This window comes from Callionymus lyra, chromosome 1 (assembly GCF_982586985.1).
Source record: "Callionymus lyra chromosome 1, fCalLyr1.hap1.1, whole genome shotgun sequence".
NCBI classification, from domain to species: domain Eukaryota; kingdom Metazoa; phylum Chordata; class Actinopteri; order Syngnathiformes; family Callionymidae; genus Callionymus; species Callionymus lyra.
The window spans coordinates 54465607-54492750 of NC_141818.1; the positions used below are offsets into that span (position 1 = coordinate 54465607).

The 27144-nt window shown below is 41.4% G+C and overlaps 1 protein-coding gene across 1 annotated transcript in view; it reads left to right on the forward strand.

Moving 5' to 3' along the window:
- ppil2 (peptidylprolyl isomerase (cyclophilin)-like 2) overlaps positions 1–27144 on the forward strand; it is a 40372-nt gene that overhangs the window by 11821 nt on the left and 1407 nt on the right. Inside the window, exons 13-19 of the mRNA XM_087813193.1 lie at positions 343–432; positions 6569–6602; positions 11785–11902; positions 13206–13262; positions 23525–23597; positions 24545–24607; positions 24854–24990. Coding sequence (XP_087669319.1) covers positions 343–432; positions 6569–6602; positions 11785–11902; positions 13206–13262; positions 23525–23597; positions 24545–24607; positions 24854–24990 — 572 coding nt within the window. The remainder of the gene's footprint in view (positions 1–342; positions 433–6568; positions 6603–11784; positions 11903–13205; positions 13263–23524; positions 23598–24544; positions 24608–24853; positions 24991–27144) is intronic.

Below are 27144 nucleotides of genomic sequence, written 5' to 3' on the forward strand. Positions count from 1 at the left end.
TGTAATTCAACTTTTCTTATATTTATAGATGATCCTAATTTAGGTTTAATTGCTTTGTAGTAAAAGAGTTGTAGAAACCTATAGTGATCCTTGTTGTGTGCATTTCATTTTGGTTCTTGAACTAGTACTTTTAATTCATGTTTATTGTCTTTATATATTTTATATTTAGAATGGTTTTATTAATATTTTTTACATGATTCATTTGCTTTCTTTATTATTGTTGTTTTTTTATTATCTTTATTATTGTTTTTGTTCTGCTGAAACAACGAAAATGTCCCCAATGTGGGAAGAAAAAAATGACTGTTCGTGAATAAATTGCTGTTCACTTGTTGTTTTTTGCAGATACCTAAAGCCGGAGAGAACTTCATCCGCTTGTGTAAGCAGGGCTACTACGACGGCACCGTCTTTCACAGGTCCATCCGGAATTTCATGGTAAGTCCGACACTTTGACGCCACAGCTGCTAAACGTTGAGAGTTCCCTGCACGAGCATTTGACCGAAAGAGTTTTTGAAAACATGTTTTTCTCTGCATTATGTAAGCGTCGCATGCAAAGACGACAAACTTTGGTTCGGAGCACATCAGACTAAACAGGATGATGAGCATCTGTGTCGAAGCTTCTTCTGAGCAGGAATGTTGTTTATTTACATTGTGCCGGGTGTCGAGGCGAGAGCAGCGGTGCTCCAGTCGCACATGATTGACATGTGCGTCGCCTCGTTCTGATGTGCAGCCCGTGGTATTTGTAACGAAGATGACGGACGAGTTCAATCACACCATGTTGTAATAGAAGGATCCAGTGTCGTTGAAGGACCTGCTGATCAAAGCACGGATGACAGTGTTGAGGGTATTTGTGGTTGGAGGCAGATCTAATTATAGATGTTTGTGGGTGGTTTAAAATGGTGGAATGAGTGGAAAAAAGAGTCTAATTACTGGAATTATCTTGGGTAGAGACTTGTATAACCAACCATTGATTGTTTTTCCTTTGGTGTTGTGTTGTTGAATGTTTGTGTTAAGTTTTGCATCAAAGTGTGGTGAAAAATATGGAAGATTAAGGTAAGGTAAGGTAAAACTTTATTGATCCCTCAGGAGGTCTCCTTTGGGAAATTGTTTGGGAAACCATTGATTACACAATGGTTTTCATATCATTTATAAAGTGTTTGTTGCAACATTTTGGAATTCTGACAGACTCTATGGAAGTATATCAGTGCCTTAGGATAATGAATAGTGTATAGTATATTTATAAAGTATTTCTAGTATTTTCAATATTTTTACTTTATTTTTAAAGCATTAAATAATTGTATTATCATACATTATTTTTTAGAATAACTAAATTAATTAAATTAAAGTAATAATAATAATACTTTTCTATATCGAAAGGTTTGATTTGATCCTTAAAAATAATTAATTACACATAGTTTGATATTCGTCAATCTTAAAGTCCAAAATCAGTTTCCTTAATTCAATTTCCTTTCATAGTCTTTAAATTCAATATAAATAATTATATGTAATATTTTATATTTTGTATATAATGTAAAAATATTGTGCTATTATACCAACATTTTCATATTGATCTATTTTTAATATATTTATACAAAAGATTAACCTTTTCGATTTAAAATTTCTTTAATGAAATTAGTCCCTAGAAAAACAATTTCAATTCATATTTCTATAAAGTAATAATGTAATGCTTTAACCAAACAGGAACATTTCAATTAAAAGAAAGTTAAACATTTACAAATGTATATTCAACCATTCAGTATCTTCAGAATCAGCTTCATAAGCCAGTGATGTAAGAACAACACAGGAACTAAGGGTATTCGTGATCATCTCCCTTTTTCCACTTCACCGCAACACCATAAAAGTTACTGTCCTGGAGCAGATTCTTGCATTATGTGCTTCAGTATATGTTTTTAATGCATGTGAAGATTGTCCATTAGTTTAATCTTTGTCTCCGAGTGAAGTTGTTGCCGCTGCTTCTTTGAAATATTTGCAGATCACTTTTGTTTGCTGCCACTTTAATTAAAGTGGACAGTTCCTCTCCAGAGACACTTCCTGTTTAATCTCTCCCTTGTTTTTATACGTGCAGCTATAAAGTGTTTATCCATAATTACTGAGCGACTTCTTCTCCGAGGCTCGGGTGGAGGAAGGAGGTTGTGTAGCCAAGCGCAGATGAAATTAATTAAAACATTGACATTTACAATCCTGGCCCTGAAACTTGTAAAAGTACCGGAATAATTAAAAAATGGCTCATTCATTTACAATAAAGTGATTATAAAGTTTAGTTTTTTTGTTGCAAGATGGTTGATTTTGGCTGATTAAGAGGTTCGAGCAGCTCGGAAAACATCTGCCACCTTTGAAATGATAACATTATAGATCAGCGTTTAAACAAGTGAACTTTCTCATCTGAACTGAAATACAAACCAGAAAAATGTACGGTAAAGAAATGAATACTAATAAAAGTTCACCTAAGGGTCAAGTCGTAATCTCCAAACACCCACACCTGGAATAAAAGCAACATTGTCCCGCAGCCCGGGGAGAGTCGGCTTTGACTGACGTGTCTGTAAAGTTGATTTTCCACTCAAACCTCTCTTTGTGGGCCCGCAGAGTTGCACCCCTGTAACATGACCCTCCCTCCCTCGCCCTCCAACAATGAACCCGACTGTTGTAACAAAGTGACGTCGAGCTCAATCCTGTTCTGGGACTTTAAAGTCGTTTTTTTCCATTTCATCTCTTGAAGATTTCCTCTGTGCCAGACAGCCAGTCACACTGATGGACTATTAGATGTCCTCAGAAGAACCTCAGAACCAGACGCTCGTCTTTATTTGACTCGTCGCTGTGATGACTGAACGTCACGAGGGTTTGCAGAGGAGATTCTGAGGCTCTTTCAATTATTCATCTTTATTGAATCCTGTTACTGTACGTCTCTCACAGACTGCAGCGGCCTTGACCTGCAGATTGGATGAGATATCAGTGATTTAAAGGATCTTTTTTAAGGAGCAAGTATATTTAAGAGTAAATCCAGGTAGTAAAGAAGCATTACAGCCATAAGGTATACATTAAAGCGTCTTTAAGTTCAATACAAAGTACAGCACAATATTGTAAATTAGTGTGATATTTGATATTGGTGTCATGAATTGTGAGGTCGATATTTTTTTCTTTCACCTAAATATGTAGCCGCGCAGGAGCGAGTACTATAGTGTAGGTCCGGGGTTTTTGGAAGGAAAATTATGCAATATTTCCCTTTTGTTTATTACAGTCTCTGTGCCGACATGATGGTAGAAAAATATCTCTTATAACGCTCAGTCTCGCAGGACTTTCATCAGTTTCCCGCGAAAACTGAGTGACATCAGAGAGGAGCCGCCGGCGCGTCGTGATATCACCAAATCAATAATAAATTCTTGTACACGCACACATAACACTTTATAAATGATGCTAACAACTTAGCTCGTTAGCATACGACGAAGACGGACAGTTTTGTTTGGAAGTTCACGATCTTATAAGAAAACAACTGAGACGAGATGAAAAGTTCCTACAATATGTTGCTTTAACAAAGGAGGTTGAAAGAGACGAGTAACTGGATCACTAGTGTTTGACTAGATCATAAGTTAGTATTACTTCACTGGATCACTAGTGTTTGACTAGATCATAAGTTAGTATTACTTCACTGGATCACTAGTGTTTGACTAGATCATAAGTTAGTATTACTTCACTGGATCACTAGTGTTTGACTAGATCATAAGTTAGTATTACTTCACTGGATCACTAGTGTTTGACTAGATCATAAGTTAGTATTACTTCACTGGATCACTAGTGTTTGACTAGATCATAAGTTAGTATTACTTCACTGGATCACTAGTGTTTGACTAGATCATATGTTAGTATTACTTCACTGGATCACTAGTGTCTGACTAGATCAGAAGTTAGTATTACTTCACTGGATCACTAGTGTCTGACTAGATCATAAGTTAGTATTACTTCACTGGATCACTAGTGTTTGACTAGATCATAAGTTAGTATTACTTCACTGGATCACTAGTGTTTGACTAGATCATAAGTTAGTATTACTTCACTGGATCACTAGTGTTTGACTAGATCATAAGTTAGTATTACTTCACTGGATCACTAGTGTTTGACTAGATCATAAGTTAGTATTACTTCACTGGATCACTAGTGTTTGACTAGATCATAAGTTAGTATTACTTCACTGGATCACTAGTGTTTGACTAGATCGTAAGTTAGTATTACTTCACTGGATCACTAGTGTTTGACTAGATCATAAGTTAGTATTACTTCACTGGATCACTAGTGTTTGACTAGATCATAAGTTAGTATTACTTCACTGGATCACTAGTGTTTGACTAGATCATAAGTTAGTATTACTTCACTGGATCACTGGTGTTTGACTAGATCACAAGTTAGTATTACTTCACTGGATCACTAGTGTTTGACTAGATCATAAGTTAGTATTCCGTCACTGGATCACTAGTGTTTGACTAGATCATAAGTTAGTATTACTTCACTGGATCACTAGTGTTTGACTAGATCATAAGTTAGTATTACTTCACTGGATCACTAGTGTTTGACTAGATCATAAGTTAGTATTACTTCACTGGATCACTAGTGTTTGACTAGATCATAAGTTAGTATTACTTCACTGGATCACTAGTGTTTGACTAGATCATAAGTTAGTATTACTTCACTGGATCACTAGTGTTTGACTAGATCATAAGTTAGTATTACTTCACTGGATCACTAGTGTTTGACTAGATCATAAGTTAGTATTACTTCACTGGATCACTAGTGTTTGACTAGATCATAAGTTAGTATTACTTCACTGGATCACTAGTGTTTGACTAGATCATAAGTTAGTATTACTTCACTGGATCACTAGTGTTTGACTAGATCATAAGTTAGTATTACTTCACTGGATCACTAGTGTTTGACTAGATCATAAGTTAGTATTACTTCACTGGATCACTAGTGTTTGACTAGATCATAAGTTAGTATTACTTCACTGGATCACTAGTGTTTGACTAGATCATAAGTTAGTATTACTTCACTGGATCACTAGTGTTTGACTAGATCATAAGTTAGTATTACTTCACTGGATCACTAGTGTTTGACTAGATCATAAGTTAGTATTACTTCACTGGATCACTAGTGTTTGACTAGATCATAAGTTAGTATTACTTCCATGGATATACCAAAACACGTCGCCATAGCAACCGAGCCTAACAAGCTTCGCCGCACAGTTCACAGACGGAGACGTAAACAACAACGAGACATAGAAGTACAAATTGACAACTTTACAGAACGTGACACTGATTGATCAAAGTGCTCATTTAAGAAATTATTGATTTATACAATAGAAATATGATAATTTATCACATGTTTTCAATATGTGTATCACACGTGACGATATCGCGACATATATCGTGCAGCTCTACAAAGTACTATACAAAATATTTCCATTTTAGTTTTGCAAGTGAGTTGTAACGATCAACCTCGTGCTGCTTATGAAGCGTCTTCTTAATTCAACACAAAATCATCTGGATGTGGTCTGTGGCTGCACAGCTGCGAACCGAACACCAGCAGTTATGTTTGTTCACACGACCAGCCTTGATCTCTTTTATGCATCAGCCGACATCAGTCGCTCTGTTGGCGAGCAATTTAAATGAAAGTCGGAGGTTTTTTATCTTTATTTTTTTCTATGCTTGGTGGTGAAAATATTATATCTATTTAGATGTTTCCTTTTAATAATGTAGAGAATTGGGTTTTGCAAGAAGACATTTAGGTTCGTTCCATGGTTCACGTTTGACTTTTTGAATCCATAAATTGTATTAAACGTTATTAATATTATTGTTTTTTAATTTTATTTTTTTCCACATAGAATCAGAAAACGACACACAAAGGTATAGAGGAAACAACATGAGAGGTTATGGTTAGAGTTTGTCATGAGTCCAGCGTTCTATTCCACATACCATGCGAGTCCACTTTTCAACTGTAGGCAGTTTTTTCCGTCAATACATTTTTTCTGATTATACCACAATAGTTTAAAAACAAATGTTTGTCTTTCGTATGTACAATGTGTAAATAAATGTCCAGATAACAAACATAACTTAAATGTGGAATGTTATATTTTCAAGTACTTGATACATGCTGCCAATACTTTACAATAACAACCAATATAATGTGATCTACAGCAACAGCTTTTCAAAATCTTCCAAATTGATTGACCTGATGACAGTAGCCTTCTCTTACTTTTTGGTGAAATTAAGAATCTAATGCCATCTTTCCAACGGTCTCGCCTTTAGATTCAGGAAGATGTTGGCGATTGTTGTGTTTGTATATATATATATATATATATATATATATATATATCATAACCATTTTATATTTACTTTTGAATCTTTTTATAAGTCCGTGGCTAACAATGTGTCTGTACCTGCTTCACTTCAACCTACAATCTCTTTCTGTGGTCGACTCTGATCTTGATGCCACGATATCAAGCGCTGGCTCCGCGTCGGCAGCAAACACAGACTTCTAACAAATGTTTTGCTTTAACTTCCAGATTCAAGGCGGAGACCCGACTGGCACCGGCACAGGTGAGCTCAGCTCTTTCACCGCGTTATATAAGACTAGACTGTTGAAGTATTTATAGTTTCTTTTTTGGATGTGGGAGCCTTGTGTAAATAGCGTCTGAGCGTTGCTAAATTTACTCTGTAAAGCAAAGAACACTCTTGCACGAGCGACTCTCGTGTTCTTCTCTGCCGTCGACGGTGACGAGAAACATCAAGAAACATTTGGTGTACATTTACTTGTCGCTGCCAATTTCCTGCCTTCAACCCGGTGAAGCTTTGAGTTAACAAGCTCTTCTCTGTGACTGTGGGAGTCTTTGAACAGTAATCTCTGTCCATCAGTGGTTCAAGAGTCGAGGCCTGCAGAAGAACGACGTGTAGACGGGTCACCTGAAGAAACTTGTCATAGAGCGCTACATAGTTGAGCAGTTACTTCTGGAGCTTCTTCCCATGACCTTGACTTCTGACTGCCACTGACCCCTGCAGACTCTCACCGGATGAGATATGCAGCTTAGCTGAGAAACCGTGGGAATTTGAAGTTTGTTTTTCACCTCCACCTGCGATCTTGAACTGATCTTTTGCATTGTTGGCATATCAGGCAAAGGTCAGGTCACATGGTTTAACCAGACTTCACTCACGTTCTACTCGCCCTCATGTCGACTAATGTTTGGATTATTTTATTGGATTAGTTATAGACAAAAATGTTTGTTCATTTTAATGTAGCGACAGGAGCTCAGTTGTCTTTGTCTTCATCTTTGTCCAAAAAGACACTTAAAAACATCCAAATACTGCTCGTCTGTGACGTCGTCTTGGATTGAAGCCTCAACATGAGTAGTTGCTCTGAAAGTATAAATTCTATTTTAGCAGAAGCTAAAAGGCTAACATGCTACACAGACAGGAAAATGATTGAAATTGAAATTTTGGATGAACTTCTAAGCCTCATGGTTCATTAACAGCTGGTCTGTCGTGCTACGAGTGTATACAAGTTATTTTAAAGGGCTTTCTAATAAGTTCTATTAATGTTGAGATTGTTTGTTCACTCGAACCCTGTGTTGAGATTCATTGAATTCAGTCTGGTATGACGGGCTGTTTTTCGGCTCCTTAAAACGTCTTAAAAAGCAGCAGCAGAACTCACAAAACAATCGAGCACTTGCAGCTGGAACTCTCACAGCAGATGCGTGGAATGATGGATTGAAAAGAGGTTGGTTGTCCAAACAACCGTTGTCATGGCCGACGGCAGTACCAGGTGTAAGAAATCATGCTTGTCAATCATTTATGTGGTGGTTTTTTGTTAGTTTTTTTCAATTTGGTTGATTCTCGTGTGGGTCTTAGTGTGCGTGTGTGTGTGTGTGTGTTGTGATGTTTGACCATTTTAATCATCAGTGTGTGTCTTTGTGTACAAAACTTGCTTTTCATTGAAATATTGGAAGTTTAAGGAATGATTTTAAGCCCCACTCACTGAAAACACTTTTTCTGGAGATGAAATCTTGTTGACCATAACTACAACCACTCTGCTGTGATTGGTCAAGCATGGAGGTTTGTCACTGCGTGTCATCAATGGTCTCAACCTCCAAGGGATAAACAAAGCGTGATTACTGCTGGAGGAGTGAAGCCATTATTGCGTCATAATGGACTCTCGTAACCTCTCGTTCGTCCAGATTTCAGAGCAACTTAATAAAGTGTAAAACATGGTCATGATGAGAAGTTACTGCGTCTTGAAGAACATTCACTACATGACACCAGAGTTGATACTAGTTGATGTTTAATGACACCAGAGTTGATACTAGTTGATGTTTAATGACACCAGAGTTTATACTAGTTGATGTTTAATGACACCAGAGTTGATACTAGTTGATGTTTAATGACACCAGAGTTGATACTAGTTGATGTTCAATGACACCAGAGTTGATACTAGTTGATGTTTAATGACACCAGAGTTGATACTAGTTGATGTTCAATGACACCAGAGTTGATACTAGTTGATGTTCAATGACACCAGAGTTGATACTAGTTGATCTTGAAGAGGAAGATTCAACATTTAACTAATGGTTCACATTAGTTGGCAATTAAACTGTATCTTTATATGGTATTAACAAAAGAGTCTTAATAAATTAATGTAATTTACCTTAAGCTGTAGGAACTCTGTTATATTTACTTTTGCATCTGCATCTCTCTTAATGACCAAAGTTAAGAATAGATGTAAACAAAGTCATGTGAGACTCGTAGCTGCAGGTCTTTACGAGTCGCTCGTCCTCGACAGTAACTGAAGCAATTAACAAGAGCGACTGTATTAAAGATGTTTTCTGTTCAAGACTTCTATCAAACTCCACGTTATCGCTGCACAAAAATACACATTTATCTTGTTAATGGGCAAAAACGGTTGTCAAAACAAGACGGAACACTTGACTGCTGGACACGTGTGACTCTCTAAATGTCAAGCCACCGCGACGCTCTCTTCTTCCTCATCTCCGGTTCTAAATGGAGAGGAAACGTGTCCTGCAAACTGCTCACTGTAGCGTAAGTTTTCCTTCAAAGTTCAGCAGATCTCCAATTAATCCTGCGCAGCACAAATGCTCCAGAGAGAGAACACTTCAAACATTGACTTGTAAATGAAGTCGCAGACAGACTCACTGAACAGTGAAACACGGAGGAAAAAAATCACATTTTCCAAGAAGCCGAACCGACGTCATCACTCGTCTGTGAACAAAGACGTTCTATCAACTGTCACGTCGGGAAGAAAACATTCATTTGACGAGGAGTTTATGTTGTTCGCCTCGGTTTTAAAGCAAACTTTCATAAACTAACATGAATGATATTGTTTATGTTACTCCATTTCCTTTCCTTTACACTTCCTCTCATTGATTTCACCGAGACAATCTGAGTAGAACATCAAGAAAATGAAACTGGAAAACGTGGTAAAAACCTTCAATAAATCGAAGGAACTGCTGGTATCACAGCATCTAAAGGCAAGAAAGGATGAGAAGAGTCTCTGAAAAAAGCTGAAAGTTATCAAATAAATTCTCACCATTGTTATTTTTAAGATTTAAAAAACCCTGTTTTATTCTCATTACCTGTTTTTTAATGTAATATATATCATCTCTTATTATACAAGTTTAATATTTGGTTCATAAAAAACATAAATACATTTTCTTATTCTCTCTGCACTTATTGGTTGTTGAAAGATATGAATAGAACCTTAATATAATAAATATATTCATATTATATTACATGTATATATGTACATGTGTCAGAGTACAGATTTGAGTCCAGTAGGATCTGGAATCCTAGTACTGAACTGGGATCTGAATATTGGAATTCCAATCTGTACTGTGACATATACACACATATACTGTGTATATATATATATATATATATATATATATATTCTCTTGGCATAGAAAATATATTGAAGATTATTTAAAATGTATATTTATAAGTCTTTCACATACTCAGTAAAATCTAAAACTGTATTTTTATCCATTTCCAAGCATGATTTCTTTAAGGTCAGTAATTCTTCATCCATTAGATGAGTCACTGTTGTTCCTCCGCCTCGCTGCCTCCCAGTCCACGTTTATTTATTATTATTGTTGCTGCAGAGCAACACAAGGTTAAAATGAAAAGTTTGATGTCCAGGAACATTTTCATGAAAAACGACCATTTATTCGGACCTTCCTTCACATCCCGGTCCGAAGAGAAGTCGTGTGTTCGGAGCGTCTTCTTCGCTCGTCTTCGTCACTGGAGGTAAAATGTCAGCCAGATGATGAATTATGCAAAATGTCACAGAAGGAAACGCTACAAACACCGTGGAGCGCTCGCTGGTTCACACTCTTGACTGAAGTGAAGGAACACACCAGCTGGTGGGAACACAGGGCAGCGAGACTCCTCGGGCGTCAGAACTTCTTCTGCTCGTCAGGAGCCCATAAAACTCTCGCGGCGAGTATTCCTGTGTACTCGCCACGACTCTCGACCACGAGTCACGGACGATGATGTTCAAGGACGAGCCGGTCTTCACGTTCTCGTGGTCGCTCGTACCGATGGAAGTGATGTTTTTCTACACGACTGGAGGCTTTTTCCTCCTCATTCACCGCAGACGATTAACTTTGTAATTAGTTTAATGTCCGTCGTAACAGGACAGGAAGTCTCAACGTCGCTTTTAGCAATTGTGTATCATCGTGTGATTAAGCAGTTCAGTGGAAAAGGCGTCGCTATAGGAGGTTTTTTTTAATTGAATTAACTTTCCTTGTGTATATTTGAGTTTGTTATCCTGAAGGCATGATGTTTTGAGAAGAAGTTCATCATAGTTAACATCACTTGACATTCATAGTCTAAGGGTGTGTCCCAAATACTAACACTTAGTATTTTGAGTACCAACTAGCAGTGTGCGAAAATGTAGTGCGCCATGAGCACTCAAATGGCCAGAAAATTGAGTGTGGATGGATGAACACTTCAGTGCCGTCATCTTGGTGACGTAGATGAAGCTAAACTGAAGCTAAACTGAAGCTAAACTGAAGCTAAACTGAAGCTAAACTGAAGCTAAACTGAAGCTAAACTGAAGCTAAACTGAAGCTAAACTGAAGCTACGTCACTGACGACACGTCTTCAGAGCAGATACCGACGTAAATGTCTCGAGAAAAAACACTCATTTTACCACAAAACAACAATAATAACACAATGAAACACAACTTAAAACATGTTTTGTTTGGCAAAAGGTTCTGTTAAGTGTCAGTGATAGTGTTTCACAGACTGGTTACAATCAGCGTTAAAAAGTAGTAGAAGAAGGAGCTGTCGAGTTATTTCCTGATTCTAAAAACATATTTATTCTAAAGCTGTTAGTCGATAACTCAGCATAATTACACACATTTTAAACAAAAAGATAAAGCAAAGAAAACTATTTATCAAGCAACAGAAATGAAAATAAAAGTTTTTTTTACTGGTACATTATGTATGATGTATAGAAATGTAGGATTAGATTCAAAGATATAATTATTGAAACCGGAACTGAAGAGACTACCCAACGTAAGCAGCTGTTCTTGTGTAATAATACAATTTTAATAATAAAATAAAATAATTGTTTGATTCTGTGAGATCGTTCACAACTAAATACATCAGTTAATGAGGAACTAAGTGGTTTGTTTAGGATAAAACTATGTTCAGTCAAAACAAACTGAGTTAAAATAAACTTGTTTCTCGCCTCGTCTTCCTCTCACAGGGGGACAGTCGTTCTGGGGGACCCCCTTCAAGGACGAGTTCAAGCCCAACATGTCCCACACGGGCCGAGGGATCCTGAGCATGGCTAACTCGGGGCCCGACACCAACAAGTCCCAGTTGTAAGAATCTTTTTCGTCTTGTTAGCTGCAGGAAACATGAAGGTGGCTGATGTTTGGTGCTCGACGACTAGAGGAGACATGAGAGATGAAGTGTCGCTGCTGAAGCTTCTCTGAAATATGGTTTTTGTTTTATCAGCTTCACTTCGTGATAAAAATGTAGATATGTTGTTGATGCAGGATTTAGTTTTAACGGTTTAAGTGTATTCAGTCCATTCACAAAATAAAACGGCCTTGAACACAGAGTAGATCAGTGTGTAGCAAACTTGTTGAACTATCTTTATGCACCTTTTCTTGCTAGTTGTTATTATTTCTTGTTGGTCTTGTTTTAACCTATTTTAACAACACATTTACCGCTAATAATTTGATAATAATTTGATAATAATTTGAAGAAACCTTCAACCTGGCTTTTAAAATGATTATTATTATTTGCCAGTAGAGAAAATACTGATACATTTGAAGTAAAAAGAACGATTTATGATCTTTATGATGATATTTATGTTTTTAATTTGATTGAACGTGTGTGAAATATGAAGAATCAATCTTGTGTGATCTTGTCAATTTTGTATGTCAGTCTCTGAACTTCACGACAGATCTTGTGTAAGAGTTTTTGTCAGATGAGGTCGTTTTAACATGTGGATGATTGTGGTTTTCAGCTGCTGTGGATTATCTTAATTTAAATGAGTTTTAATTAGACCCTGAAGCCATCAGGTTCGTTCACTGAGATGAGATTAAGACGTGAGGTCTGGAGTTTTAGTGGTTTTATTTAAAACAACCTGTGATGGTCGTCACTCAAGTGACGTTTATTTAATAGATTTGATCAATTTCAGACTTAACTTCTAAAGACTTGATGCTCTGAATAGCTTTTACTCTATTGATATATGCATGTGACACTGCTGTTGCCGTAGCAACGACATCACGTCGAGTGAAAAGGTGTCGAATCATAAGATCCATTAATTTATCCAAAGTTGTTTTTTTTTACCATTATCATCCCTAATTATTCATAGAACATTCTCTTCTTGAGTTTTAGCATTTAGAGTCACTGCTGCTAATGTCCGAGTCAATGGAGTCATTTAAGATGTTACTTCGTATGATGTTTATTATTCATTATCAATTAAATCACGGCAAGAAATTAATTATTAAGTTATTCGTTTTTTATGTCGTTCATGGTGTTCTTTTTTTTTCTTCTTTTCTTTTAATACTTTTGCTGTTATGTCTGTCATCAAGTTTTTAAGTCGTTTAATTCAAGCCGAAGCTTCTGTTCGTCTTCATTTGTTCTGCTTTTAATTGTTTGTTTGTTTCACAGCTTTATAACCTTCCGCTCGTGCAACTATCTGGACAGAAAGCACACGGTGTTCGGAAGGTAAGACTTTTCTATATACGTTTAAAATGTACATCTTTTCTTCTCATCTACGTCTTCGAGGCGGTTATGTAACTCTGGAGTGTTTTTGTCTGCATCTCGTCTTCTTTCTCTTCTTCCTGTCGCTTCATCCATCTCTTCCTCTCCTGACGCTTCATCCATCTCTTCCTCTCCTGTCGCTTCATCCATCTCTTCCTCTCCTGACGCTTCATCCATCTCTTCCTCTCCTGTCGCTTCATCCATCTCTTCCTCTCCTGACGCTTCATCCATCTCTTCCTCTCCTGACGCTTCATCATCTCTTCCTCTCCTGACGCTTCATCCATCTCTTCCTCTCCTGACGCTTCATCCATCTCTTCCTCTCCTGACGCTTCATCATCTCTTCCTCTCCTGACGCTTCATCCATCTCTTCCTCTCCTGTCGCTTCATCCATCTCTTCCTCTCCTGACGCTTCATCCATCTCTTCCTCTCCTGACGCTTCATCCATCTCTTCCTCTCCTGTCGCTTCATCCATCTCTTCCTCTCCTGACGCTTCATCCATCTCTTCCTCTCCTGTCGCTTCATCCATCTCTTCCTCTCCTGTCGCTTCATCCATCTCTTCCTCTCCTGACGCTTCATCCATCTCTTCCTCTCCTGACGCTTCATCCATCTCTTCCTCTCCTGTCGCTTCATCCATCTCTTCCTCTCCTGACGCTTCATCCATCTCTTCCTCTCCTGACGCTTCATCCATCTCTTCCTCTCCTGACGCTTCATCCATCTCTTCCTCTCCTGACGCTTCATCCATCTCTTCCTCTCCTGACGCTTCATCCATCTCTTCCTCTCCTGACACTTCATCCATCTCTTACTCTCCTGACGCTTCATCCATCTCTTACTCTCCTGTCGCTTCATCCATCTCTTCCTCTCCTGACGCTTCATCCATCTCTTCCTCTCCTGACGCTTCATCCATCTCTTCCTCTCCTGTCGCTTCATCCATCTCTTCCTCTCCTGTCGCTTCATCCATCTCTTCCTCTCCTGACGCTTCATCCATCTCTTCCTCTCCTGACGCTTCATCCATCTCTTCCTCTCCTGTCGCTTCATCCATCTCTTCCTCTCCTGTCGCTTCATCCATCTCTTCCTCTCCTGACGCTTCATCCATCTCTTCCTCTCCTGACGCTTCATCCATCTCTTCCTCTCCTGTCGCTTCATCCATCTCTTCCTCTCCTGTCGCTTCATCCATCTCTTCCTCTCCTGACGCTTCATCCATCTCTTCCTCTCCTGTCGCTTCATCCATCTCTTCCTCTCCTGACGCTTCATCCATCTCTTCCTCTCCTGACGCTTCATCCATCTCTTCCTCTCCTGACGCTTCATCCATCTCTTCCTCTCCTGACGCTTCATCCATCTCTTCCTCTCCTGTCGCTTCATCCATCTCTTCCTCTCCTGTTGCTTCATCCATCTCTTCCTCTCCTGACGCTTCATCTATCTCTTCCTCTCCTGACGCTTCATCCATCTCCTCCTCTCCTGACGCTTCATCCATCTCTTCCTCTCCTGTCGCTTCATCCATCTCTTCCTCTCCTGTCGCTTCATCCATCTCTTCCTCTCCTGACGCTTCATCCATCTCTTCCTCTCCTGACGCTTCATCATCTCTTCCTCTCCTGACGCTTCATCCATCTCTTCCTCTCCTGTCGCTTCATCCATCTCTTCCTCTCCTGACGCTTCATCCATCTCTTCCTCTCCTGACGCTTCATCCATCTCTTCCTCTCCTGTCGCTTCATCCATCTCTTCCTCTCCTGACGCTTCATCCATCTCTTCCTCTCCTGTCGCTTCATCCATCTCTTCCTCTCCTGTCGCTTCATCCATCTCTTCCTCTCCTGACGCTTCATCCATCTCTTCCTCTCCTGACGCTTCATCCATCTCTTCCTCTCCTGTCGCTTCATCCATCTCTTCCTCTCCTGACGCTTCATCCATCTCTTCCTCTCCTGACGCTTCATCCATCTCTTCCTCTCCTGACGCTTCATCCATCTCTTCCTCTCCTGACGCTTCATCCATCTCTTCCTCTCCTGACGCTTCATCCATCTCTTCCTCTCCTGACGCTTCATCCATCTCTTACTCTCCTGACGCTTCATCCATCTCTTACTCTCCTGTCGCTTCATCCATCTCTTCCTCTCCTGACGCTTCATCCATCTCTTCCTCTCCTGACGCTTCATCCATCTCTTCCTCTCCTGTCGCTTCATCCATCTCTTCCTCTCCTGTCGCTTCATCCATCTCTTCCTCTCCTGACGCTTCATCCATCTCTTCCTCTCCTGACGCTTCATCCATCTCTTCCTCTCCTGTCGCTTCATCCATCTCTTCCTCTCCTGTCGCTTCATCCATCTCTTCCTCTCCTGACGCTTCATCCATCTCTTCCTCTCCTGACGCTTCATCCATCTCTTCCTCTCCTGTCGCTTCATCCATCTCTTCCTCTCCTGTCGCTTCATCCATCTCTTCCTCTCCTGACGCTTCATCCATCTCTTCCTCTCCTGTCGCTTCATCCATCTCTTCCTCTCCTGACGCTTCATCCATCTCTTCCTCTCCTGTCGCTTCATCCATCTCTTCCTCTCCTGACGCTTCATCCATCTCTTCCTCTCCTGACGCTTCATCCATCTCTTCCTCTCCTGACGCTTCATCCATCTCTTCCTCTCCTGTCGCTTCATCCATCTCTTCCTCTCCTGTTGCTTCATCCATCTCTTCCTCTCCTGACGCTTCATCTATCTCTTCCTCTCCTGACGCTTCATCCATCTCCTCCTCTCCTGACGCTTCATCCATCTCTTCCTCTCCTGTCGCTTCATCCATCTCTTCCTCTCCTGACGCTTCATCCATCTCTTCCTCTCCTGTCGCTTCATCCATCTCTTCCTCTCCTGACGCTTCATCCATCTCTTCCTCTCCTGTCGCTTCATCCATCTCTTCCTCTCCTGTCGCTCCATCCATCTCTTCCTCTCCTGACGCTTCATCCATCTCTTCCTCTCCTGACGCTTCATCCATCTCTTCCTCTCCTGACGCTTCATCCATCTCTTTTCTTCTCCTGTCGCTTCATCCATCTCTTCCTCTCCTGTTGCTTCATCCATCTCTTCCTCTCCTGACGCTTCATCCATCTCTTCCTCTCCTGACGCTTCATCCATCTCCTCCTCTCCTGACGCTTCATCCATCTCTTCCTCTCCTGTCGCTTCATCCATCTCTTCCTCTCCTGACGCTTCATCCATCTCTTCCTCTCCTGTCGCTTCATCCATCTCTTCCTCTCCTGACGCTTCATCCATCTCTTCCTCTCCTGTCGCTTCATCCATCTCTTCCTCTCCTGTCGCTCCATCCATCTCTTCCTCTCCTGACGCTTCATCCATCTCTTCCTCTCCTGACGCTTCATCCATCTCTTCCTCTCCTGACGCTTCATCCATCTCTTTTCTTCTCCTGTCGCTTCATCCATCTCTTCCTCTCCTGACGCTTCATCCATCTCTTCCTCTCCTGACGCTTCATCCATCTCTTCCTCTCCTGACGCTTCATCCATCTCTTCCTCTCCTGACGCTTCATCCATCTCTTCCTCTCCTGACGCTTCATCCATCTCTTACTCTCCTGACGCTTCATCCATCTCTTACTCTCCTGTCGCTTCATCCATCTCTTCCTCTCCTGACGCTTCATCCATCTCTTCCTCTCCTGACGCTTCATCCATCTCTTCCTCTCCTGTCGCTTCATCCATCTCTTCCTCTCCTGTCGCTTCATCCATCTCTTCCTCTCCTGACGCTTCATCCATCTCTTCCTCTCCTGTCGCTTCATCCATCTCTTCCTCTCCTGTCGCTTCATCCATCTCTTCCTCTCCTGTCGCTTCATCCATCTCTTCCTCTCCTGACGCTTCATCCATCTCTTCCTCTCCTGACGCTTCATCCATCTCTTCCTCTCCTGTCGCTTCATCCATCTCTTCCTCTCCTGTCGCTTCATCCATCTCTTCCTCTCCTGACGCTTCATCCATCTCTTCCTCTCCTGTCGCTTCATCCATCTCTTCCTCTCCTGACGCTTCATCCATCTCTTCCTCTCCTGTCGCTTCATCCATCTCTTCCTCTCCTGACGCTTCATCCATCTCTTCCTCTCCTGACGCTTCATCCATCTCTTCCTCTCCTGACGCTTCATCCATCTCTTCCTCTCCTGTCGCTTCATCCATCTCTTCCTCTCCTGTTGCTTCATCCATCTCTTCCTCTCCTGACGCTTCATCTATCTCTTCCTCTCCTGACGCTTCATCCATCTCCTCCTCTCCTGACGCTTCATCCATCTCTTCCTCTCCTGTCGCTTCATCCATCTCTTCCTCTCCTGACGCTTCATCCATCTCTTCCTCTCCTGTCGCTTCATCCATCTCTTCCTCTCCTGACGCTTCATCCATCTCTTCCTCTCCTGTCGCTTCATCCATCTCTTCCTCTCCTGTCGCTCCATCCATCTCTTCCTCTCCTGACGCTTCATCCATCTCTTCCTCTCCTGACGCTTCATCCATCTCTTCCTCTCCTGACGCTTCATCCATCTCTTTTCTTCTCCTGTCGCTTCATCCATCTCTTCCTCTCCTGTTGCTTCATCCATCTCTTCCTCTCCTGACGCTTCATCCATCTCTTCCTCTCCTGACGCTTCATCCATCTCCTCCTCTCCTGACGCTTCATCCATCTCTTCCTCTCCTGTCGCTTCATCCATCTCTTCCTCTCCTGACGCTTCATCCATCTCTTCCTCTCCTGTCGCTTCATCCATCTCTTCCTCTCCTGACGCTTCATCCATCTCTTCCTCTCCTGTCGCTTCATCCATCTCTTCCTCTCCTGTCGCTCCATCCATCTCTTCCTCTCCTGACGCTTCATCCATCTCTTCCTCTCCTGACGCTTCATCCATCTCTTCCTCTCCTGACGCTTCATCCATCTCTTTTCTTCTCCTGTCGCTTCATCCATCTCTTCCTCTCCTGACGCTTCATCCATCTCTTCCTCTCCTGACGCTTCATCCATCTCTTCCTCTCCTGACGCTTCATCCATCTCTTCCTCTCCTGACGCTTCATCCATCTCTTCCTCTCCTGACGCTTCATCCATCTCTTCCTCTCCTGACGCTTCATCCATCTCTTCTTCCTGTCGCTCCATCCATCTCTTCCTCTCCTGACGCTTCATCCATCTCTTCCTCTCCTGACGCTTCATCCATCTCTTCCTCTCCTGTCGCTTCATCCATCTCTTTTCTTCTCCTGTCGCTTCATCCATCTCTTCCTCTCCTGACGCTTCATCCATCTCTTCCTCTCCTGTCGCTTCATCCATCTCTTCCTCTCCTGTCGCTTCATCCATCTCTTCCTCTCCTGACGCTTCATCCATCTCTTCCTCTCCTGACGCTTCATCCATCTCTTTTCTTCTCCTGTCGCTTCATCCATCTCTTCCTCTCCTGACGCTTCATCCATCTCTTCCTCTCCTGACGCTTCATCCATCTCTTCCTCTCCTGACGCTTCATCCATCTCTTCCTCTCCTGACGCTTCATCCATCTCTTCCTCTCCTGTCGCTTCATCCATCTCTTCCTCTCCTGTCGCTTCATCCATCTCTTCCTCTCCTGTCGCTTCATCCATCTCTTCCTCTCCTGACGCTTCATCCATCTCTTCCTCTCCTGTCGCTTCATCCATCTCTTCCTCTCCTGTCGCTTCATCCATCTCTTCCTCTCCTGTCGCTTCATCCATCTCTTCCTCTCCTGTCGCTTCATCCATCTCTTCCTCTCCTGACGCTTCATCCATCTCTTCCTCTCCTGACGCTTCATCCATCTCTTCCTCTCCTGTCGCTTCATCCATCTCTTCCTCTCCTGTCGCTTCATCCATCTCTTCCTCTCCTGACGCTTCATCCATCTCTTCCTCTCCTGTCGCTTCATCCATCTCTTCCTCTCCTGTCGCTTCATCCATCTCTTCCTCTCCTGACGCTTCATCCATCTCTTCCTCTCCTGACGCTTCATCCATCTCTTCTTCCTGTCGCTCCATCCATCTCTTCCTCTCCTGACGCTTCATCCATCTCTTCCTCTCCTGACGCTTCATCCATCTCTTCCTCTCCTGTCGCTTCATCCATCTCTTCCTCTCCTGACGCTTCATCCATCTCTTCCTCTCCTGTCGCTTCATCCATCTCTTCCTCTCCTGTCGCTTCATCCATCTCTTCCTCTCCTGACGCTTCATCCATCTCTTCCTCTCCTGACGCTTCATCCATCTCTTCTCTCCTGTCGCTCCATCCATCTCTTCCTCTCCTGACGCTTCATCCATCTCTTCCTCTCCTGACGCTTCATCCATCTCTTCCTCTCCTGACGCTTCATCCATCTCTTCCTCTCCTGACGCTTCATCCATCTCTTCTTCCTGTCGCTCCATCCATCTCTTCCTCTCCTGACGCTTCATCCATCTCTTCCTCTCCTGTCGCTTCATCCATCTCTTCCTCTCCTGTCGCTTCATCCATCTCTTCCTCTCCTGACGCTTCATCCATCTCTTCCTCTCCTGACGCTTCATCCATCTCTTCTTCCTGTCGCTCCATCCATCTCTTCCTCTCCTGACGCTTCATCCATCTCTTCCTCTCCTGACGCTTCATCCATCTCTTCCTCTCCTGTCGCTTCATCCATCTCTTCCTCTCCTGACGCTTCATCCATCTCTTCCTCTCCTGTCGCTCCATCCATCTCTTCCTCTCCTGTCGCTTCATCCATCTCTTCCTCTCCTGACGCTTCATCCATCTCTTCCTCTCCTGACGCTTCTTCCTCTCGTGTCGCTTCATCCATCTCTTCCTCTCCTGTCGCTTCATCCATCTCTTCCTCTCCTGTCGCTTCATCCATCTCTTCCTCTCCTGTCGCTTCATCCATCTCTTCCTCTCCTGTCGCTTCATCCATCTCTTCCTCTCCTGACGCTTCATCCATCTCTTCCTCTCCTGACGCTTCATCCATCTCTTCCTCTCCTGACGCTTCATCCATCTCTTCCTCTCCTGACGCTTCATCCATCTCTTCCTCTCCTGTTGCTTCATCCATCTCTTCCTCTCCTGACGCTTCATCTATCTCTTCCTCTCCTGACGCTTCATCCATCTCTTCCTCTCCTGACGCTTCATCCATCTCTTCCTCTCCTGTCGCTTCATCCATCTCTTCCTCTCCTGTCGCTTCATCCATCTCTTCCTCTCCTGACGCTTCATCCATCTCTTCCTCTCCTGTCGCTTCATCCATCTCTTCCTCTCCTGACGCTTCATCCATCTCTTCCTCTCCTGTCGCTTCATCCATCTCTTCCTCTCCTGTCGCTCCATCCATCTCTTCCTCTCCTGACGCTTCATCCATCTCTTCCTCTCCTGTCGCTTCATCCATCTCTTCCTCTCCTGACGCTTCATCCATCTCTTCCTCTCCTGTCGCTTCATCCATCTCTTCCTCTCCTGACGCTTCATCCATCTCTTCCTCTCCTGACGCTTCATCCATCTCTTCCTCTCCTGACGCTTAATCGATCTCTTCCTCTCCTGACGCTTCATCCATCTCTTCCTCTCCTGACGCTTCATCCATCTCTTCCTCTCCTGTCGCTTCATCCATCTCTTCCTCTCCTGACGCTTCATCCATCTCTTCCTCTCCTGACGCTTCATCCATCTCTTCCTCTCCTGTCGCTCCATCCATCTCTTCCTCTCCTGACGCTTCATCCATCTCTTCCTCTCCTGTCGCTCCATCCATCTCTTCCTCTCCTGTCGCTTCATCCATCTCTTCCTCTCCTGACGCTTCATCCATCTCTTCCTCTCCTGACGCTTCATCCATCTCTTCCTCTCCTGACGCTTCATCCATCTCTTCCTCTCCTGACGCTTCATCCATCTCTTCCTCTCCTGACGCTTCATCCATCTCTTCCTCTCCTGACGCTTCATCCATCTCTTCCTCTCCTGTCGCTTCATCCATCTCTTCCTCTCCTGACGCTTCATCCATCTCTTCCTCTCCTGACGCTTCATCCATCTCTTCCTCTCCTGACGCTTCATCCATCTCTTCCTCTCCTGTCGCTCCATCCATCTCTTCCTCTCCTGTCGCTTCATCCATCTCTTCCTCTCCTGACGCTTCATCCATCTCTTCCTCTCCTGACGCTTCATCCATCTCTTCCTCTCCTGTCGCTTCATCCATCTCTTCCTCTCCTGTCGCTTCATCCATCTCTTCCTCTCCTGACGCTTCATCCATCTCTTCCTCTCCTGTCGCTTCATCCATCTCTTCCTCTCCTGTCGCTTCATCCATCTCTTCCTCTCCTGTCGCTTCATCCATCTCTTCCTCTCCTGACGCTTCATCCATCTCTTCCTCTCCTGTCGCTTCATCCATCTCTTCCTCTCCTGACGCTTCATCCATCTCTTCCTCTCCTGTCGCTTCATCCATCTCTTCCTCTCCTGTCGCTTCATCCATCTCTTCCTCTCCTGACGCTTCATCCATCTCTTCCTCTCCTGTCGCTTCATCCATCTCTTCCTCTCCTGTCGCTTCATCCATCTCTTCCTCTCCTGACGCTTCATCCATCTCTTCCTCTCCTGACGCTTCATCCATCTCTTCCTCTCCTGACGCTTCATCCATCTCTTCCTCTCCTGTCGCTTCATCCATCTCTTCCTCTCCTGACGCTTCATCCATCTCTTCCTCTCCTGACGCTTCATCCATCTCTTCCTCTCCTGACGCTTCATCCATCTCTTCCTCTCCTGACGCTTCATCCATCTCTTCCTCTCCTGACGCTTAATCGATCTCTTCCTCTCCTGACGCTTCATCCATCTCTTCCTCTCCTGACGCTTCATCCATCTCTTCCTCTCCTGTCGCTTCATCCATCTCTTCCTCTCCTGACGCTTCATCCATCTCTTCCTCTCCTGACGCTTCATCCATCTCTTCCTCTCCTGTCGCTCCATCCATCTCTTCCTCTCCTGACGCTTCATCCATCTCTTCCTCTCCTGTCGCTCCATCCATCTCTTCCTCTCCTGACGCTTCATCCATCTCTTCCTCTCCTGTCGCTTCATCCATCTCTTCCTCTCCTGACGCTTCATCCATCTCTTCCTCTCCTGACGCTTCATCCATCTCTTCCTCTCCTGTCGCTCCATCCATCTCTTCCTCTCCTGTCGCTTCATCCATCTCTTCCTCTCCTGACGCTTCATCCATCTCTTCCTCTCCTGACGCTTCATCCATCTCTTCCTCTCCTGTCGCTTCATCCATCTCTTCCTCTCCTGTCGCTTCATCCATCTCTTCCTCTCCTGACGCTTCATCCATCTCTTCCTCTCCTGTCGCTTCATCCATCTCTTCCTCTCCTGTCGCTTCATCCATCTCTTCCTCTCCTGTCGCTTCATCCATCTCTTCCTCTCCTGACGCTTCATCCATCTCTTCCTCTCCTGTCGCTTCATCCATCTCTTCCTCTCCTGACGCTTCATCCATCTCTTCCTCTCCTGTCGCTTCATCCATCTCTTCCTCTCCTGTCGCTTCATCCATCTCTTCCTCTCCTGACGCTTCATCCATCTCTTCCTCTCCTGTCGCTTCATCCATCTCTTCCTCTCCTGTCGCTTCATCCATCTCTTCCTCTCCTGACGCTTCATCCATCTCTTCCTCTCCTGACGCTTCATCCATCTCTTCCTCTCCTGACGCTTCATCCATCTCTTCCTCTCCTGTCGCTTCATCCATCTCTTCCTCTCCTGACGCTTCATCCATCTCTTCCTCTCCTGACGCTTCATCCATCTCTTCCTCTCGTCCTCCTGCATTTCTCTGAGCCGTTGTTTTGTTCTCCGACACGTCGAGAGACTGTAACTACAGAACAAAGAGCTGAAAAATTCAGTAGACGCCGGCGTCTGACCTGCTGGATTCTCCTCATCTTGTTCAGCCGAGCGTGACGTCGGCTTTACTTTGGAAAAAGGCAACTAAAAATACCCAAAGCTGCTTTTGAAAAGGGAGTGTTTCCGATGGTCGTCTCTGTGAAAAATGTTTGCCGTTTTGAGTCGTTACTCTGATGGTTTTTAGTCCAGAGAGTCTGACGAGTTCATCTTCATTCCTGAGGGATGTTTTAGTCGAATCACAGCACTTTCTAAAATGTCCGCAGGTGTTTTTAGAATGTTCCCTTGTTTTCCACACAGTTTGAAATATTCCTGTCAAGTAAATCAATATCTGATCAATCGTCACTAAATTAAAAACTTTTCATATCTGTCCATGTTTAATCAAATGCATCCTCCAGTTGTATGTAAACGAGTTTTAAAATCACACATTTAGACAGTTGTGGTCTTTAAACAAGTTACTTGTATATGAAAATGATAAATTAAATAAACCATTAGTAAAGAAACCTTCTTTCTCAGAGTCGTTGGAGGGTTTGAGGCGCTGACGGCGATGGAGCAGGTGGAGAGCGATCCTAAAACTGACAAACCAAAGGTATGACGAGCGGATTCGTGTGTTTTTGTGGTAGATCGTTGAAAACAAATGAACCGAGAATTGACTCGTTTCTCCAATGTTTACTGAACCAGATGCTGTTTCTGATTTGCTGCTTGTACTCGTGAGAATAAGTCGTTTATTCTTGTTTACCTTGATCTTAAGTGTAACTATTTGATAGAAAGTTTGGCTTTAAAAATATATATATATATTTCAATGATTAGAGTTGATTGTTCATTCTCACAGGAGTTCATAACACGTATACAATACTAATAAATAACTATAAACTCTTTATTAGGGGAACTAAGTCAAGTTTCTATTTTGGATTTATTAGTGATTTTTAAAAAGTCCAGACAATTGTTTATGTTGTTATATTTAGAGCATTAGAGTCGTTTTTAATTGAATAAAAACTTCATACAAGTTTGTTTTATGTTCAACATTCACAGCTTGTGTTAAATGTTGCTACAGCGTCTCGTCTAAATGTTCGGGTACAGAAAACATTGAAGGGGTCACAGGTCACGGACTTTAAAGGTCCATTTGTAAACTTTAAAATTCTGACTCAAATATGCTGAAGCTTTGGACCAAAAATGTTTTATTATTGTACGTCAAGATGAGTTGATTCAGCAGCTCGACCAATGACCATCCAATCACTGAAGAATCACTTTTCACGTTCTTTATGCCGAGACACGTTTTTAAATCCACGCGTGCGGCGTCTAAAGGTCAGGAGAGGTCACGAGAGGTCACGAGGAGCTCCCGGCGAAGGTAACCAGTCTTGAGTCTTAATAAACACACGAGCTCCACACGGAGAAGAAAGTAAACAAAGCTGTTCCCAGAAGATGATCTTTAAACACACTCGAGTAAACGCCACAGTCCAGGAACTCCAAATGTAAACATGGCTCGAGCACCAGAGGATAAAATCACCAGAAATAAACCTTTGTCTGTCCTTGCAGTCGGAGATCAAGCTTCTGAACGCCAGCGTGTTCGTGGATCCGTACGAGGAGGCGGACGCCAAGGTGAGGCTGCGGTTCGTTTGAGACGAGGAGCAGATACTATGGATGTCAACAAGTCTAAGAAGATGAAAACTGATGTTAGAGACATTTGTTTGGAAATGAACACTAAGATATTTATGCTAAAAGACGACCTCGTCATACTTCCTGTCAGAGAAGGTTTGCTGAATATATATTCGTCGTTGAACCATCTTGTGATGGAGTCGGACAGCACCGATCGACGGCTCTGATTGGACGACGCGTGACTTTCAGATCGCAGTGGAACGAGAGAAGGAGCTGCAGAAGCAGGAGGAGGAGAGGCTGATGTTCAGCGCCCCGCCCAAGAAGGTGGATCTGACCCCCAAGGCCTTCAAGGCGGGAGTCGGGAAGTACATCAACCCGAGCACCAGGTGAGGAGGCGAGAACGTCTGCTTCTGAGGGAACGAGTTCACATCTTCTTGATCTGTAGAGTCAGACTCCGATTCAAATGAAACGAACTAGTGTTGTAAGTTCAACACAAACAGGAAGTGTTACGTGAAAATACGGTGTTTCGTTTATTACAAGGATTCCTTTTGAAAATCTCGCGATAAACACTCGTTTGATTTAAGAAAGTTATTTATTAAACTTGCAAACGTTGCATATAAGTTGAAATCCCTCTGAACAACCCTCTCAGTAACGGTGACCTGAACATATCACATAATACTTTGCCGCCCAGCCGTCGTTTTATTTTAACGGCAGAAAAACTGAACTCTGGGTCAAAAGTGATCATTTGTTTCTCATCAACGTCACAATTCAGTTAAGTAAGTAAAGGTTATATGTAAAGATCTTTCTAGACCAGGGTCACAAAGCGCTTCAACAAACAAAAACAATACACAGTTAAAATATATACTTTAAAAGATCAACACAGAGACGAACACAAGAGTCTCAGAGAATCAAGGAAAAGCTAAAATAAAAGTGTCTTGAGATGTTTCTTGAAGGAAACATGTAAGTCTGGATCAGATCATGAAGGTCTGACCATGAATAGATCTGAAAGTAAGAACCAGAATTTTAAAATGATCCTGAAAGAAACTGGCAGCCAGTGAAGAGTTTGAAGGAGAAATGTGAGTTCTTCTACTAGAGCGGCTCAGAAGAGTTTTGTATGAACTGCAGGCGAGACGATCCTTCTTGTTTAGACACTAAATAAACTGATACAATAGTGTAAACGACACGAACACATGGATTATAAGATCCAGATGTAAGTTGAACAACAACACTTTGAAAAAGCTTCTTAAGTTCTGATCGATCTCAGGCGTTATTAGACACTTAAGATGTGTATTAAACTAAGACGTATAAGATCATGTTCAGTCATTTAAATCCCGACTCTGGATTAATCTCAGCTGCAGACGTCGAAAATGTCATTGAGTTCAAGTTCTCTTCCCGTTTTTCAAGACTTTTGTTTCCAAACAAGGCTCTGGATCTGGACGGTTGTTCTGATGATTAAATGAGCAGAACGACCACAAAAGACTGCAGTCGTATCGATCCACGGCTCCGGACTCACCGAGGCTGGTTCTGTTCACTCTTGTCGTTCTGGGCTTTATTTATGATCATTTTATTATTATTTAATTTATTTATGATCATTTTATTATTATTTAATTTATTTATGATCATTTTATTATTATTTAATTTATTTATGATCATTTTATTAGTATTTAATTTATTTATGATCATTTTATTATTATTTAATTTATTTATGATCATTTTATTAGTATTTAATTTATTTATGATCATTTTATTATTAGTATTTAATTTATTTATGATCATTTTATTATTAGTATTTAATTTATTTATGATCATTTTATTATTAGTATTTAATTTATTTATGATCATTTTATTATTAGTATTTAATTTATTTATGATCATTTTATTAGTATTTAATTTATTTATGATCATTTTATTAGTATTTAATTTATTTATGATCATTTTATTATTATTTAATTTATTTATGATCATTTTATTATTAGTATTTAATTTATTTATGATCATTTTATTATTAGTATTTAATTTATTTATGATCATTTTATTATTAGTATTTAATTTATTTATGATCATTTTATTAGTATTTAATTTATTTATGATCATTTTATTAGTATTTAGTTTATTTATGATCATTTTATTATTAGTATTTAATTTATTTATGATCATTTTATTATTAGTATTTAATTTATTTATGATCATTTTATTATTAGTATTTAATTTATTTATGATCATTTTATTAGTATTTAATTTATTTATGGTAATTTTATTAGTATTTAGTTTATTTATGATCATTTTATTATTATTATTTAATTTATGATCATTTTATTATTAGTATTTAATTTATTTATGATCATTTTATTATTAGTATTTAATTTATTTATGGTAATTTTATTAGTATTTAATTTATTTATGATCATTTTATTATTATTATTAAATTTATTTATGATCATTTTATTAGTATTTAATTTATTTATGATCATTTTATTAGTATTTAGTTTATTTATGATCATTTTATTATTAGTATTTAATTTATTTATGATCATTTTATT